The 15,898-nt window shown below is 49.7% G+C and overlaps 1 protein-coding gene across 1 annotated transcript in view; it reads right to left on the bottom strand.

Moving 5' to 3' along the window:
* WHRN (whirlin) overlaps positions 1-8,226 on the bottom strand; it is a 35,417-nt gene extending 27,191 nt beyond the window's left edge. The window contains 9 exon segments of the mRNA XM_030461264.1: positions 7,620-7,660; positions 7,663-7,701; positions 7,704-7,755; positions 7,758-7,889; positions 7,891-7,919; positions 7,922-7,952; positions 7,954-8,013; positions 8,015-8,206; positions 8,209-8,226. Coding sequence (XP_030317124.1) covers positions 7,620-7,660; positions 7,663-7,701; positions 7,704-7,755; positions 7,758-7,889; positions 7,891-7,919; positions 7,922-7,952; positions 7,954-8,013; positions 8,015-8,206; positions 8,209-8,226 — 594 coding nt within the window.
* Positions 8,227-15,898: the final 7,672 nt, after the last annotated feature.

Below are 15,898 nucleotides of genomic sequence, written 5' to 3'. Positions count from 1 at the left end.
CCCATTAGAAGTGCTGGCTTCCATTTGCGAGTTCCAAAGGTCAGCCCAGAGGTTCTCAACCATCCAAGTACCAGGCAATTTTGCACCAAATCCTCCCCAACACCCAAAAAAAGAAAAAAAAAAAAGGTACAGAACTTGAAAAAACAAGCTGCAAAGGGGAAATGTGAAGATACCACAGGAGGGAGGCAGATGGAGCTTTTACAGCACCATGGAGGGAGCAATTTGCTGAAGTTTGTCTGACCACTGTCTCCTGCCCTGTCCTGGGGTGCTCCTGCTGCACCCGGGTAGTTTTAGCTTGCAGGCCCAGCTAGACTAAAGAAAACCATCCCAATGACAGTGGGAATGATGAAGGTCCTGTGCCTGCTGTGGAGGGGATGAGGCTGCAAAGGACTGGGAGGCTTTTTACAGGGAGATGGATTGCATCAGCTGAAGAGGTCCCTTGGCCAGCAGAAAGGACAGAGCAGAAGACAGGAGGCAGAGGCATCACTTGCCTGCCCCTAAAGGCTCATTCCAAGGACCCACTGCAAGCAGGACAACAGTAAGGCTACTACAGCTCCTACTACACACCTTGGTCAAGACCAAGTTTGCCAAATGCTGTACAAATGTGCAGGGAGAGACTGTCCCGTACCCCAGGCTGGAGCTATTAAAAAGATGCTTTAGATCAAGTGCATCCCCTCCCTATCTTGCCTGATAAAGCCCAGGGAACTGCTTCTGTGTAGAGGAACCAGGAGACTCTGGTTTGCAAACATCTCATCCCTGCCTGGTCAGGACGTGCTGCTGGGGCAGGCAGGAACCAGGCAAAACGGTATCAGAAGGTGCTGGAGGCAGGAGGTGACAGGAATAGCCAGGAAGAGGGATAAAGTGAAGCAGAGACACTCCAGATGGAGTGCTGGGTTAAGAGGAGGCAGAGGGGAAAGCAGAGGGTAAGAGCACAGGGAGATGGAGGGTGAGAAATGGCCTTTGTCAGGGAGATGAATGGGAATGGGAATTGAGGGAGGCACAGTCCAATCTCTCTTGCTTTCCCAAGGCAAAGGTGACAGCAGCTTGGCTTTTAAGTAGTGCTACTTATGCAAATAAATGCAAATTGATGCATAATAATGGTGATTGCACATATTTAGCCTCAAGGCATCAGGAAGCCCATGTTCCTCTCACCTGGAAAAGCCAAATGAAATCTTAGCTCCAGTTCTCCCCAACCCCTCCATGGCTGACACTCCCCATCCCTGCTTCAAGACAACAGTTTGGTCACCACCCATCCCTTCAAAGCTTGTCACTGCCCTGTGTATCCCTCAGAGAAGTCCAGAACAATTTTAAAATTAGCAGAAAATGCTTTATTTCAGTGCAAGCCTGGAAAAAAGCTGTTTGGGTGGGGGGTACATGAGGGAAACCTCATGTGGGGGGGAACATGAGGGTTAGTTTCTTGGTGGAAAAACTAACTCTGAAAGAATTGGTTGGGGGGAAGACAAGCAAGACACTTGAATAAGCACCAAGGGCACCCCCATCAGCACTTGCAGAAAGCAGAAGCTCTTCCAGCCTCCCTGCCAGCATATCCCACTCCAAAGAGGCTCAGAAACTGAATCTGAGCCAGCAACAAGAAGCTGGCAGGAACAGAGCTCCTCAGGGCTGCCCAGGTCCCTGCTTCACCTGTATTTACTGAAACACTTGGCATCCCGTGATGGAGAGAATTCACAGAGCACCCAGTCAGAAGAAACTAAGCAGATCATTTTAGCAGATATTTTGTCAGTTTAGCCAAGGGGGATTTAGAGACAAATAATTCTCTGAGCAGAGACAGCATTGAGAAAGGTGTCAAAAAATCCACCATCTTCCCTGAGGACAGAGGAATGGAGTAAAAGATATTTAGCTCACCACCATGCTGCACTAATGGCTTTTGTTTTCTTTAATAGGCACTGGGAGGAAATACAGGGTTTTATCCTTTGCGTCACCTTATCAGTTTCTCTCTGGGGGCAAAACTGCTTATTTACAAGGAGCCACCTAAATAATATTTATGCTCCAAGAACTCAAAGATGCCCTAACAACACTAACCCTGATGAACAAGCACCAGCCATGGCAAGTACTATCATCCTTGCATGATGGTGAGAGATTAAGGACTCCATTCTAATCTTCCATATCAGTACAATGACATTTGATTTCATCAAGGCTGCTTGTGATTTTCTGGGCATATTGTAGGGGAACAGATGACTGAGTAACTTGCCCACTGAGGAAATTAGTGGCCAAAGCAGCAAATATAACCTATTCCTAACTGCAGAGCAACAGCTGAACCACATTCCTGCAGATGCTCTCTGTGGGTCCAAGTTACATGTGATATTAACTTGATCAGCTCAGATTAGCTCACAGTGACCACCGCAGCATCACTGGCAGCGCACAAGTGTCCTCAGCACCCAGGTGAGATCCATGGCTCCAGCCTGCTCCACCTCACACCACCAGAATCTGCCCTGTGAAACCAAGAACATCACTTGCTAGTACTATGACCTGTGCCTAAGACAGCTCTTCCCCTCCAGGAGCATTAAAACAATTACACTGCAGGCACCTCGCAAGTCCAAGGGTGACTTCCTTGCCTTCCCCTTTTAATTAGAGGGAGATTCTGAAGACATTACACTCCCCACCCTCTCCTTCTCAGCTCAGTTGGCTCCAGAAGTCAAAATGGAAACTGTCTGCAGGACAGAGAGGTCGAGCAGAAGCCTTGGCATTGCACAGTGCCTACATTTTAAGCTGTAGGTGCTTTTTGGGTGCTGTTCTTTAGGATTGTTTAAGGTTTGTTTTTCAGCAGACCCAGAGACCAAGGAATAGTTTACCACTCTACTGAGGTAGATGCTAGTCACATCCTTCTTCCCATGCTTCAACTATCTGAGAACCCTGGGAGGGGACAGGTTTCTAACTTGTGTTGACTTCTAAAAATACAGAGACAGCACCAAACACACAGGTATTTAAAGGAACAGTCCGGTACCTTTACAGAACCCAGAGGATCCATTTATTGCTTCCACTCCCCATTCCTTCTAATCATGCCTCTGTGTGATGGATCACAACTCCAAGTACCTGGAAGGGTTAAAAACCAACCAGAGAAGCCAAGCTGCCACTCACCTCCTTGAGAGCTGCTTACAGTTGCCGTACAGCACAGTAGGTGATTACCAACTATACAGACAAATTAAGCACACTTCCTGATAATCGTATAATAATTAATGGGCATCACAGAATACAAATGAATGTAGATTTTGCCTTCTTGTAGCTGCCTGGAGAAGTAAATTTGCTGTATACAGATGCTTCTGAGGTCAGGGCTACACAAACTCCTCTGTCAATTCTCAGCAGCATCACAACGAGCCCAGGGCACAAGCAGAACTGCGAGACCTTCCTAACCCCCATGGTGAAATATCCACTGGTCCACCACAAAGAAGATCACCTTGTTTCGCCATTGGAGTCAGAATGAATAGGAAGATTAAGAGAAATTTTAATCTTTAATTATTTTTAAGTGCCATTTGACACTCTCAGGGCAGGTGATGAAAGGCTGGAGTAGAAAACCTCTGCCTAAGCAGGGCTGCAGCAGGAGGAATTTCCAGCAGAGCCACAGTATCTTGTTCAGAGACCTTTGCCTTGTCCATAACAGATATGCCTCAACCACAAGCCTCCCCCCTGCCAATCCCACACCTGCCAGCAAAACCGCACAGCTCCCCTCCAAAGCCATGAAATGGGACCTGAACCACCCCAGTTCCTTCAGAATAACCCAATGTGAGTCCACTGACTTGGGCAAAGCTACTACAGATTTATACCATGATGAAAGAATCCCACATCCCCCAAGGCTGATGTGCACAATTTGGTTTTAGTGATTGGGATCAAGCTCTTCCAGATTTACCCAGATGTCAGCATGAACAATAGAGCAGTGGGGGAATCAGGGCAGGCAGCTCTTTTTGAGCTCATTAAGCCAAATCCTCAGTCGGAATGCTCCACTGAAATCAACGGATACTTCACACTCTTCTCTTCTCCCTTTCCCCCTAAATGATTTAAAGACATAAAAACCTACTGCAAAGCAACACAAGTGAAGGGCGGGGAAGAACAGGAGGGCAAAGTTTAATGCAGATCTAGAGGAGAAATAGCCTCCCTGTGTAAACGTTTCCAGTTGCAAACCTCAATTTTAATCACTCTCAACAAAACATTACAGCTTATCAATACAAACTTTATCATGATTACTACAGTATCAACTGTGTGTACTCCACAGCCCAGGCTGAATGGAAGCCAAGCAAGCTCTAAAAATACGACAGACAATACAAACTTCCTCACCTACACCATAATTTAAAATTACAGTGATCTTTTGCTAAGTGCACTCTTGAATGCTGGAATGATAGAGCTGTAATTGTGATGGAGTCATTTAAATTTTGATTTGGATGAAACAGAGCGACGAAGCAGACAAGGCATAAAGCTCTGCTGCTCACATAAAGGTTAAGACGCCATTCATTAAGTGAATTGATTTGGAGTGCTTGGGTAATCTTGTCATTTAAGTCAGAATTCTACTTTATCTAATTTACACCAAAATCCCTACAAACCACCTTGCTCTAGTCATAGGCCACTGGACAGTTTTCAGCTGGGACTAAGTTTAGCCTCATTGCTTGTCTTTACCCACTTTCGTGGCTGTTTCCATTTGGTGCCATGATTCCACTTCTGGTACACCCTGGTTCTGCAGCAACACCTGGAAACAGAAGGCAGAAGACAGAAATTGCTCCTGTTCCACAGGACAGTGTCTCTCTCCTAGAAAGGAGTGCTGGAGCTGCAGGATCTTCCTGCATGGCCAGGCAACTGATCTACCACAATCCTGTGAGCAAATGTAATACTGCATGAACACTGAGCTGAGCAGCCCCAAGCACCATGATAGAAAGTTTATTTCTGGTTCAGTAAGTTTGTTATGCTCACCCCAGAAAGAGGCAATATGCCTGGGAGGAGGTCAGCAGTGGGAAGAGCCTTCCTGATCTCTGCAATCGTCCTGTACCCTGAACAGCAAGCTTTGACAGCTTCTCCCACAACAACACATTCTGCATAGTCTGAATAATAAGCCGTCCCAGGCAGACAGTTTTCTTGCTGCAGGATAGTCAAGATGGCAGAGCAGCAGTGGGACGTGCTCCTTCTCAGGCAGATGAGAAACCAGAATGTCTCTGTGCCCACAGAACGGGAGCTGTGTTTGATCAGACAGCTTCACCACATCTACTCATCTAAAGGAGACAGCACTTGGGAGATAGAGCTACACAGGGTGGTTCTGTGTGAAGAAAGCCCTCTTCCTGCCCAGCCATTCCCCCCCTGCTCTGTATCCAAGCCTGTGTAACACAATTCCAGGATGAAAACCGGGACATCAGGACAGAATGGAGTTTGCTCTGCTAGAGAGGACAGACCACAGCCAGAGTCCTGTGTAGAGCTGTTCATGTGTCAAGACTGAGCCAGAGAACCTGGGTTTCAGGAGGAAGCAAAGAACACAGGTGAAGCCACCCTGCATATCACCACCTCTTGTCCCTGAAGCTCTGACACCCTGCACAGTGTCCAAAACATTAGGCTGAGATGTTTGCAACTTAAACAGTTCAAAGAATGCCCTTCAGCGTCACTGAATGCCATCTTCTTTTCATTTGCCCCCTCCCCAGTGCAACAGGCAAGGGCACATTAGCATTTGCTTAATTTTAAAAAACTCCAAAGGAGCTATTACAGCTGTATTGTCAATCACTCTGCAGCTCTTCCCAAGCAAAGCATTGCTTTGGGGGTCATAAACCCTTCCCCAGACAGCACAAGGGTGCAGGAGCTCTGGAAGATGCCAGCACAGCCAGGTACATAATGAAACTGTTCATTTACAGAAGTTCAGCTCACAAGCAGACCATTTCTAAGCTTCTCCCCTCCTGTCACAATCACATTAAACAAAACACAGGTCTTGTCACAGAGCATCCCCTTGGCAAACTGCATCCTACAGGAATTATTTCTGTGCGGGAAGCACTTTGTTTCACCCAATATTAATAGTGGTGAGACATGACGTACATTGTGTTAAGACACAAATAAAAATAATGTGAATTACCCAGCAGAGTGGGTTGAATAAGAGATGAAGTCACTTAAAAGACCTCAGCATTCCTGACACTTGGTTTTCTACCCAGCCCAATACCACAGCCCAAAATATGGTTTGCTGTTGCTGTTGCTTGTTGTTTTGGGGTTTTATTGGTTTGTGTTAGTTTGCGGTTTTTTGTTTGTTTTGGGGGTTTGGGTTTTCTGTTTGTTCGGTTTTTTTGTTCTTTCCAATCTTATGCACACAATTGCAGCCTAACTTCCAAAAGCTTACCCTGTTCTTTTCCCTATCATTAGATTAAAAAAAAAAAAACCCACCCAAAAAACCCCCACAACCAAACACCCAAGCATTCCCAGAATTTTTTTCTCTGTTCTCAAGATTACTGAGGAGTTATTTCCAGTCTGGGGCCACGATTTAAAGAGGCAGGGAGGGGCGGGCACACAGGTTGTGAAGCCACCGTTCAAACGCTGGGCAAGATGAAATGCACCGGTCACCCAACATGCAGCCAGGCCTGTGAACAAAGTCGATTAAGCTTATTATGGAAAAAGTTAAGGCCACGCAAACAGCTGCAAAGCAGCCGTGGTCAACCCAAGATCCGCTGGCTCTCCATGTACTGCCTAACAAAACCCTGCCCTAGGTGTGGATTCTCCAGCCCTGTCAGTCTGTGCGTGGCATTACTGTGCCATGGGATTGCTGAGCTGAGCCACAAGACGATCTCTGTGAATTAAGTAGGTCACTCAAACACAGACTTTATCCCCCAAAACCGTATATTCACGTGAAAAACCTCAAGTTTCTGGAGCTCCCCACCTAGTTTGACATGAAAGCTTGTAAGGACAGCAGCCCTGTTCTGTGCACGGACAGGTCCCCAGGACGCATGGAAATGTTCTGCCGGGGAAGAGCCGGGGACGCCTTCAGTTGTGTAACGTGCTTCTGCTGACCAGGGTTCTGGGATCTGCTCCTGCTTTGGGCACAACGCCAGCCCTGGGTGTGGTGGCGCGGGTGGGTGTTCTACTTCCCCCTACCTCATTTTCTCCCACCCTGGGGAGGTGCAAGCATGGTACAATGGCTACACTACATGCCCGGCTCAAAGCCCATTCCCAACTTCCAGGAGCCTCCTTCCTCCTCGGCTGTAAGAGAGGCTCGAGCAGCACCGCGACGTTTCAGAGACATGATACTAAAAAAAAAAAAAGTATCGCTTGGCTCGTAGAGGGCGAAGTTGCCGCGTTCAGAGCTGCGAACTGTGCCAGACTGAGCCCCGCACCTCCTCCACGGCCCGGTACCGGCACCCTGAACCTCCCAGTTCGGCTACTGCCCGTCCGCCGGCGGGACGACCCCGATCCCTCTGTCCCGATACAATCCCGGAGCCACCGGTTTTCCACCTCCACGTCACGCAGAACGGGGGCCCCGGGGGGCACCGTCCCGGCGGCTGCATCGGGGCTGAGCAGCGAGGCAACGCCGGAGGGGCGGAACGGGACGGGGGGCGCAGGGAGGGCACCGGACGGACGCGCACGGCCGGCGGAGATGAAGCGAGCCCGCGGACGGGGCTGTCCGTGTTGAGAGCAGCCAGCCCGGAGCTGCCTACCTTGACAGCCTCGGCGTGGGTCACCCTGTCCAAAGACTTCCGTTCACCCCCAATATCTGGTCGCCGACCCTCAAGCCCTCCGCTCGGCCAAGGAACCCGGTTCCACGAGGGATACGTAGATCCCGACGCCGTGCTCGCGGCCCCGCCACGGATGCTGAAGCCCAACCCTTCGTGGGCTTTGCTCCGCCGCAGGGTCACCTGCCGCAACTCCCCGGGGACCACGGCGGGGCGGCGGCGGGGGCGGTGGGCGGGCAGGGGGGCTGCAGGTAGGGCCCTCGGCTGTGTACTGGTCGAAGAGGGCTGGTCGGAGCGCGGCAGGACGAGGCGGAGCAAGCGGCAGCAGCTGCCGGCGGCGGGGGCCGTCGAGGAGGGCGCGGAGGGAGCGGACGAGGTCGCAAGACGTTGCGGCGGCCGTGGTAGGCGTTGAGGCAGAGGATGAAGCGCTCCCGCTCCGCCTCGCTCAGCAGCGCGGTCAGCGCCTGGTGCAGCCGCCGAACGTTGGCGAGAGCGGGCCGAGGGGCCGGTCCTGGTCCCGGTGCCGAGCCCAGTGACCCAGAGGAGGAGGAGGAGGAGTGCACCGACACGCCCCGTCCAGCTCCGCGCTCATAGCGCCGGGCAAAGGGACCGGGACTGAACCGGGGCAGGACCGGCCCCGCACTGTAATCGGCTCCTCGAACCGGACTCCGCTCCGTGCGGTACCTCACGTACCAAATCCACCTGGCCCGCGCGTGTGTCCGGCGGCTCCCCAGGAAGTGACGTGGCCGCGGTTGCCGGAGACGCGTTATACAGAGCGGGCCCGCCCCGCCCGCCCCCGCGGGAAAGGCAATTAGCGCTGCTGCTCATTAGCGGTGCCGCTCATTAGTGCTGCCGCTCCTTGACGTCTGCTCGACAGCCCCGCCCTCGCTCCTCACCGCACGGGTTCGACGGGGGCGGTATCGGACCCGTCCCGGCACTACTCGGGCTGAGTCCTGCCTGCAACTCATCACAGGGGTGACAGCGGCCACCTCAGTTCAGGGAACAGGAGAGAGGCTCCAGGGGAGACCCCAAAGCACCGCCCAGTGCCTGGAGGGGCTCCAGGAAAGGTGGGGAGAGACTTTGGACATGGAGGGATGGGATGAGAGGGAATGGCTTTGGCCTGGCTAGAGGGGAGACTGAGGTTGGACATGAGGATGATGTGGTGCGTCCTGGTTTGTACCAGTGGTAGTGTGGCACCAGGGCAGGGATTGTCCCCTGTGCTGGGCAGGTTGTCAGGGCCTGGCCCAGGCTGCCCAGGGTAGAGGTGGAAGCCACATCCCTGGATGGGTTTCAAAGCCCTGGAGATGTGGTGTTGAGGGACAGGGGTTTGTGGTGGTCTTGGCAGTGCTGGGGGAATGGGAATTTGGTCTTTCCCAGCCAAATTAATCCCATGATTATTGACAGGGTGTTGAAGAAGTTCATGGTATTGGACTTGGCGTCAAATCCAAACTCACCACAATTATCTCCCTTCATTTAGGAAATACAGCCACCCCAGAGAAGCCCTTTCCTGCAGGGGATTTTGGTGATCCAGGGATCCAGGGATCAAGAGGCTGGCAGGACAGCAGGCAGCCAGAATTGCAAACTACAGGATGAATTGGTGGGGCTTAGGAGAGAACATTCTTGCCTGGGATGCTGCCACATGCCTGGCCACTCTTCTGCTTCTACAACCCAGTCTTGCAACTTCAGACTCTAAAGCATCAGGATTAGAAGTCAGTGCAGAAATCCAGGGATGGCTTTTCTAGTTGCCAGATGAATTATTTCTTACAACATGAGGTTTTAGTGTCTTTTACATCTCTGGAGCACTGAGCAAAGATCATTTTCCAACTCAGTCATTTGAAATCACTCTGTCTTCACTGAAGTGCCTTCTATCTGCTGCAGTAGAGGAGGATTAAAGCTAATTTATCAGCTGCATCTTGATAGCAATAGAATTCATTTTGCTTATGGATATGATGGAAGAGCTTTAACAGCTGCATTACAAGTAGTTTTATGTATTAAAGCTTTGTTGTAGCTTTCAGTGCCCATTTAAAACAAAACTAAACAAAGCAGATTGCTAATTGAAATTCAGGTTCTCACTGTGGGTGATAAATAAGCAGATGGAATAGTCAACACTACTGGAAAAATGGGACAACATAGGACAGAAAAGTGAGTAAAAACACAAATACGCCTACATCAGCTAAACAAAATGAGGAGGGCAAACAAGGTATTGCACATCTTTGAATTGCACTCAAAGACAATTTTAATGCTTAGTGCCCTGCTGAAAGACTCCTCTGTTTAAAGCACTGCTCTTCCCACCAGCACAGTGTCTGGGCATCTCCAACCTTTCTTCCATCCTGCAAGAAGACCCCAAGTATGTTAACACAAGCAGGTGTAGGAAGAGCTGCTGCTACCCCAACTCCAGACTGGAGCAGCACATCCAACTCCTCAGCAGAGCACAGCAGTGCCACAGCCACCACCACTGAGTGGGCAGTGACCAAATCTGCCCATGCTGCCTTATGGACCCTGATCCTTTGACCACTATTCCAGAAACTATCACAAAGTTAGTTTCCCTGCTATGAAACAAGTTCAACCCAGCACTACCCAGCAAAACCAGGCACAACAGTCACACAAATAGCTGCATTTGGAAAGAATCTTCTTTTCTTGCTGCTGGCCCTGCCAAGTGGTGATGTTCAGCCTTGGGATGCTTCATCCCGCCACTATGTGCTGTAGGACAATTCCAAATCACCCCTTTGGAGCAGGGCTGGGTGTGATGCCTGTTCTCATTTCTGCTCACAGATCACATACCAAGTTTTGATCCTCAGATATTTTACAGATTTTATAGAATATCATTCACACATGGTGCACCTTGGATCTTCATCCTACACCATTCAGCTGCTGAACCCCCCTGCTTTTCCTTAGGAGAAGAAAGGCATTGAGATCTTCTCACAGAACCTCAGCTTTGAAGTGAAGCTGATTAATTTCCAGGGGCTTTGTGCTTTCCACTGCTTTAAGCTCTTAAGCCATGCAGCTGAGAGACAGCAGCAGCACATGGCCTTGAGTCAGAGATGTTTCACCCAGTTCTTGGGCACAGGAGTGTTCCTGCAGGCAAGTAAAACCTCTCCAAGCTTTCTCAGCTCAAGCAACGCTGCTGAACACACCTCCCTGCAGCTTGCAACACCTGTGTAGAGGCTGCTGCTGTAAATCAAAACAGAGCTGAGAATAACTGAATGCTGAGAGTCCGTGTGCATTCCTGGGGCAGCTCTTGGCTGGGCTGGACTGTTGTTAACCAGAGCAACCACCAGAAATGAAATGCCAGCACCCTCACAGACTGAGAGCCACTGACCACTGCATAGGCTCAACTCACAGTATTTCAGAGCCAACACCTCCTGCATCAGGGTGCCCTAAGGCTAGCAAGATCCGAAGAAGTGTTATTTGTTGTTTTTTTTTTTAATTATCCCTGCAGCACAAAATAATCCCATGCCTTTGCTAAGTGCCAGATGAATACATTGCCTAACCTTTCCACTTTAATCCATTGTAATCACTTTCCAGAGCACCCTTTGAAAAGTGAGCTCTGTGTTTCCAAAGCAGCTGTGCTCCTAATTAAAAGGCACTGTAGCAAGAAGACAAGGAAATGTAATTCTCCTTGGAACTGGAGGGCCGAGTTGAACTGTGAGGAGGGCTGGGCAGGAGGCAGCAGCTGCTGGTGCTGCCAGGCTGCTTAGGAGAGCATTAGGAGATGGCTGGCACTCAGGGCTGCCCCTTGGCTAAATCCCTGTTTAGCAGATTGGCTCCCAATCGTCTGTCCCTGGACTGGTTTTGTGCAGCTCCAGCGTGTGTTTCTTCATCACAGGCAAGAAATTTGGGGTTGTTCAGCCTGGAGAAGAGGAGGTTCTGAGGTGACCTTATAGCAACCTTCCAATATCTGAAGGGGCTACAAGAAAGCAGGGGGAGGGCTTTGGACACAGGGGTGCTGTGAGAGGACAAGGGGAGATGGTTTAAAACTTGAAGAGGAAAGATTTAGCTTGGACATGAGGAACAAATTCTTTAATTTGAGGGTGGTGAGCCCCTGGTACAGGTTGGCCAAGGAAGTTGAGGCTGCCCCATCCCTGGCAGTGCTGGGGGCTGCACAGAGCTGTGCTCCAGCTCCCCAGGAGCAACAGGCACAAGTCAGATTTAAAGAAAAGCTCTGGCAGCAGTGAGAAATCATCATTTCAAGGGGCATTTTCTGAGCTCCAAGTTAAGAGCAGAAATGTAATCCACTCCCAACCGAAATGTTTCCAGTTTATGGGAGCTGCTGTGCTTAATCAGACCCAGCTCAGTTTGACACCTACCGGCCAGCAGCCAGGGATGGAGTCTTCAAAGCAAGGTTCAGACAGAGGAGGTGGGGAACTCAGGCACTTCCTAAATCCTTCTTTATCTGTGGATCTACAAACCTCTTGGCACAGATTGCTCAGTGCCTCACTCAGAGTGTTACTGAACAAAGCCAACCTGAGACAGGTTCAGTTGGTTGAGAACAGGCTGCCCAGGCAGATGGTTGGGGCCTCATCCCTGGAGATGTTCAAGGTGAGGCTTGAGGAGGCTCTGAGCACCCTGATCTGGTTGACGGTGTCCCTGCTGACTGCAGGGGGTTGGACTGGATGGCCTTTAGAGGTGCCTTCCAACCCAAATTATTCAATGGTTCTATAATTCGCTGTTTTTCATTGTGCAAGAGAAGATCGAAGAATTTCTGCTCCAAACCACTGAGATTCACTGTTTCCATAGGGTGGACACCACAGGATTACAGTTTATTAGTCATTTAGAGACTGACTGGGTTAAAAAGTTAATCCAATCAAACAGAGCAATAGTTTCACCTATATTACCAGAAATATTTTGTTTTAATGTCACTGGAATGGTTTGGCACTTATTAAAATCCAAAGCCAAAGCAATTCAAATTAAAACCCAAAGTCAAAGGAATTAAAATTAAACCCACATTTTGAGAAACCATTTGCTTCAGATGAAGCAATATCTTCTGGTGAAAAAAAACCAAACCCTTCCAACTAGAAGAAGTTTCACCCAGATTTGCCTGCAGTGATCTCTTCTGTGCCAACGCTGCTGAGCATAACCCTGCATCACAGTGCCAGATGATTTAAAAGCTGCAATCCTCCTCCTCTCCAGCAATTTCTTGCACTTACACTCTCTCTGCTCCTTTTTGAAATGCCTGAAAGAAAAAGCCACTTGCGTCACTGGTTGTTGTTTTTTTTTTTTAAATGCCCAGCACAAATCATTCGTGAGTCACGACGTGGAGCTGAATGTTACAGGCAGGCAAAGCAGATTTGCTGAGGGCCATTCCTGGTCATTGCTTGGGCTCTGGTGTGTGCACCTTGGCTGTTAAAAGGCTCAGAGAATGAAGGAGATGTAGCCTGGTGCCAAGTTAATTGTGAGGGGTGAAGTCTCTGGGCAGTGGTGTGAGCAACACACGCAGAAGGAAACGGCCTTAGGGCTGCAAGTAACTTGCTCCCACAGGACTGGGATTGTTTACAAGATCTGGAAATTGTCAAGCAAGTCCAATATTCTCCCCAGGATGATGTGGATGGCAGGGGAAGGCACGCTAGATTTGCATTTGCAGATGCTTTTCTCTGCATCTATCACAAAGAGACTGTCCCATGTCGTAGGGACGTGCAACACAAAAAAAGTCACTGGAGAGCAGCTCAGATCTGCAGGGACAACCCTGAAATACCAGCAGAGCAGCCAGCAGTTCCTCTGCCTCAGGCACACTCACCACCCTGCTGAGAGTTTTGCTCCCTACTCAGCCCCTGCCAGAGTCAGCAGGTGGAGATGCTCATGCCTTGGGATCCTGGAGGTGAGTGAACCTTCCCAAGAGCACCTCTTCTGGTGGGGATGATTTACACCATGCTTCCACCACTTACTCAGAAAAGTAATAGAGCTGCAGGGTGACATTCCTCATCAAAAGCATCAGCACTCATCTTCTCCAGCTTACAAACCCCTCTGCCAGGCTGGAGAGGGATGCTTCACGCTCTGTTACCACAATACTGCAAGAAGACCATCAAAAGAACAGAAAAGGTTAATGAGGTACTACTAATCACCATCAATTGGTAGCATATAATGCAATAAATATCCACTGCCACCCACTAAATGTAGCAGGGCGAAGACAGCAAATCAATCACCTCAGCCATGGGATTTTCTTTTTCAAAATTTATTTCATAGCATTGGGGCAGTGCTAAGGGGTGCCAGAGGACCCATCTCCAGCCAGAGGAGCACAGCTGGCTGAGCAGCTACCACCTCAGTTCCCTCCCAGCACCCATCACAGAGCAGGAGCCCCATTGCTGAAGGGACAAATCTTGCAGATGGGATTCCTGAGGTTTCACTGAAAAAGAAATTAGGAGCATGGAGGGATAGGAAGAGCCAGGTCAAGCATGGATCCTGGATCCTTTCTCTGCAGGCTTCCAAAGCTTTGTTTGCTTCCAGCCTCAAACTCATTTTCATGCAGAATTTAAACATTTGGTGGAACAAATATTTGTTTTAGAAAAAAACCCAAACCTCAGAAAAAACTGTTATGAGTGCTGAAGTGCTGAAAGTTTTCCCAATAGTGAGAAATATTCAGCAGAAAACAAATAAAACCTCAGAGCTGCTGTATCATTTCTGACACTCCCCAGAAGAGAGGGAGAAGTGCTCAGATTTCTCTTTCAGAGGTGGGGGAAGGAAACCCTGAGGTGCAGGTCCAGCCTCCAGACATGATGAAGGGCAGGAGGCCATGGGACTCCAGAGCACGGGAGAACATTTCTGCCTGCACTGGGCAAGCAAGTGGTTTGGCTGCCAGAAGGAGAAGGGACTAATGAAGGCTGTGATCCCCTGCCGCACACACACTAATTCCTGTGGATAGATCTCTAGTGCTCTCAATTAATGCTCATTAGCACAGAGGCAAGACAAGCATGTTATGTCATGGTTTCAATCCTGTCGCATCTCCCCGGTGATTCTGATTACATTTTAAAATATTTATTCTCTTCCCCTCAGGCAGAATTGGCTTGCCCTGGGAGCTCTCAACCTACCAAGCAAAGCTCCTACCCATGGCAGCAGTGAACTAAGCCCCAGCCCTCCCCTTCCCCAAGGAAGGAGGGATTCCCTTGGTGCCAGCTTTGAAGGCAGTATCTCCTTCCCTGCTTTCAAACCTGCCTCAGTCTTAGACCAGAGTTAAACTGAACAGTTCCTTATCACCTCTGCCTGAGGATGGAGACCCACTCAGCATCAGACATGTGAGCATGTGGCTGTGCAGCTCAGTGAATCAACAGTCTTTCTCCAGTTAAATAAACATAAAACACTACTGCAGGCAGAAGCAGCCAATTTTCCTTGTAATTCAAGCAGCAGGAATGACAAGAATAAATATTTATGGACACATTCTTCACTAATCAGTACCAACTGTATTTATAGCAACCCTCCTTTTCCCCAGAGCGTGGTTTCTGCCTTCTGCCCTCCAGAGCCTTCCCTGCCCTCATCACCCACTGATCTGACAGGGGGGTTGGTTGGTGGGTTTTAACTCCCCAGGGGCCCTGGCCAGGTGGTGACCAGTGGCCAGCCAGCAGCAGCATCCTCAGAGAGGAGCAGTGAGGGATGGGAAATGTCTTCATGCTTTGAAACCCTGGGCCAGAGGGCTACCTTCCCGCACCAGCCACAAGCACACCTCCTCAATCAGGGGGGAAGGAATGTGTCCCACCGAGTTCAGCACACTCTGGATCAGGCCCATTCACTCTTCCAAGGAGCAGCTATTTCCATTATCAATTTGTACAATCTACAGAAGGAGGAGACCTGGCCAGAAGCATGAGGAACAGCCCCAAACACCCTCACTAGTCCCCAGCCAGACTCATCAAATGATTTTGGTTGGAAAAGACCTCTAAGATCATCAAATCCAGTCCTTCCCCCAGCACTGCCAAGGCCACCCCCACCCCATGTCCCTCAGCACCACATCCCCAGGGCTCTGAAACCCCTCCAGGGATGGTGGGGACTCCTGCCCTGGGCAGCTTGGGCTAGGCCCTGACAACCCTTTCCAGGAAGAAATTGTTCCTAATATCCAATCAGAATATCTTCTGGCACAACTCGAGGCCATTTCCTCTTGTTCTAACACATCCAACCCAACCGAACATCCATCCCATCCCACTCTGAATATTTTCCCCCAGCTGGGTTATGGAACAGATGTTCTAGGTCCAAGATCTCTCCACAGCTACTCTCCTCCCTTTAGCACTGCAGACAGCACTAGCAGGCACTTGGTGAGGCTTTTACAGCAGGATCTTCCAGGG

Source organism: Calypte anna, chromosome 17 (genome assembly GCF_003957555.1).
Source record: "Calypte anna isolate BGI_N300 chromosome 17, bCalAnn1_v1.p, whole genome shotgun sequence".
NCBI classification, from domain to species: domain Eukaryota; kingdom Metazoa; phylum Chordata; class Aves; order Apodiformes; family Trochilidae; genus Calypte; species Calypte anna.
Note: the sequence above shows the minus strand (reverse complement) of the source record. Positions and strands in the feature narration are given on the sequence as shown.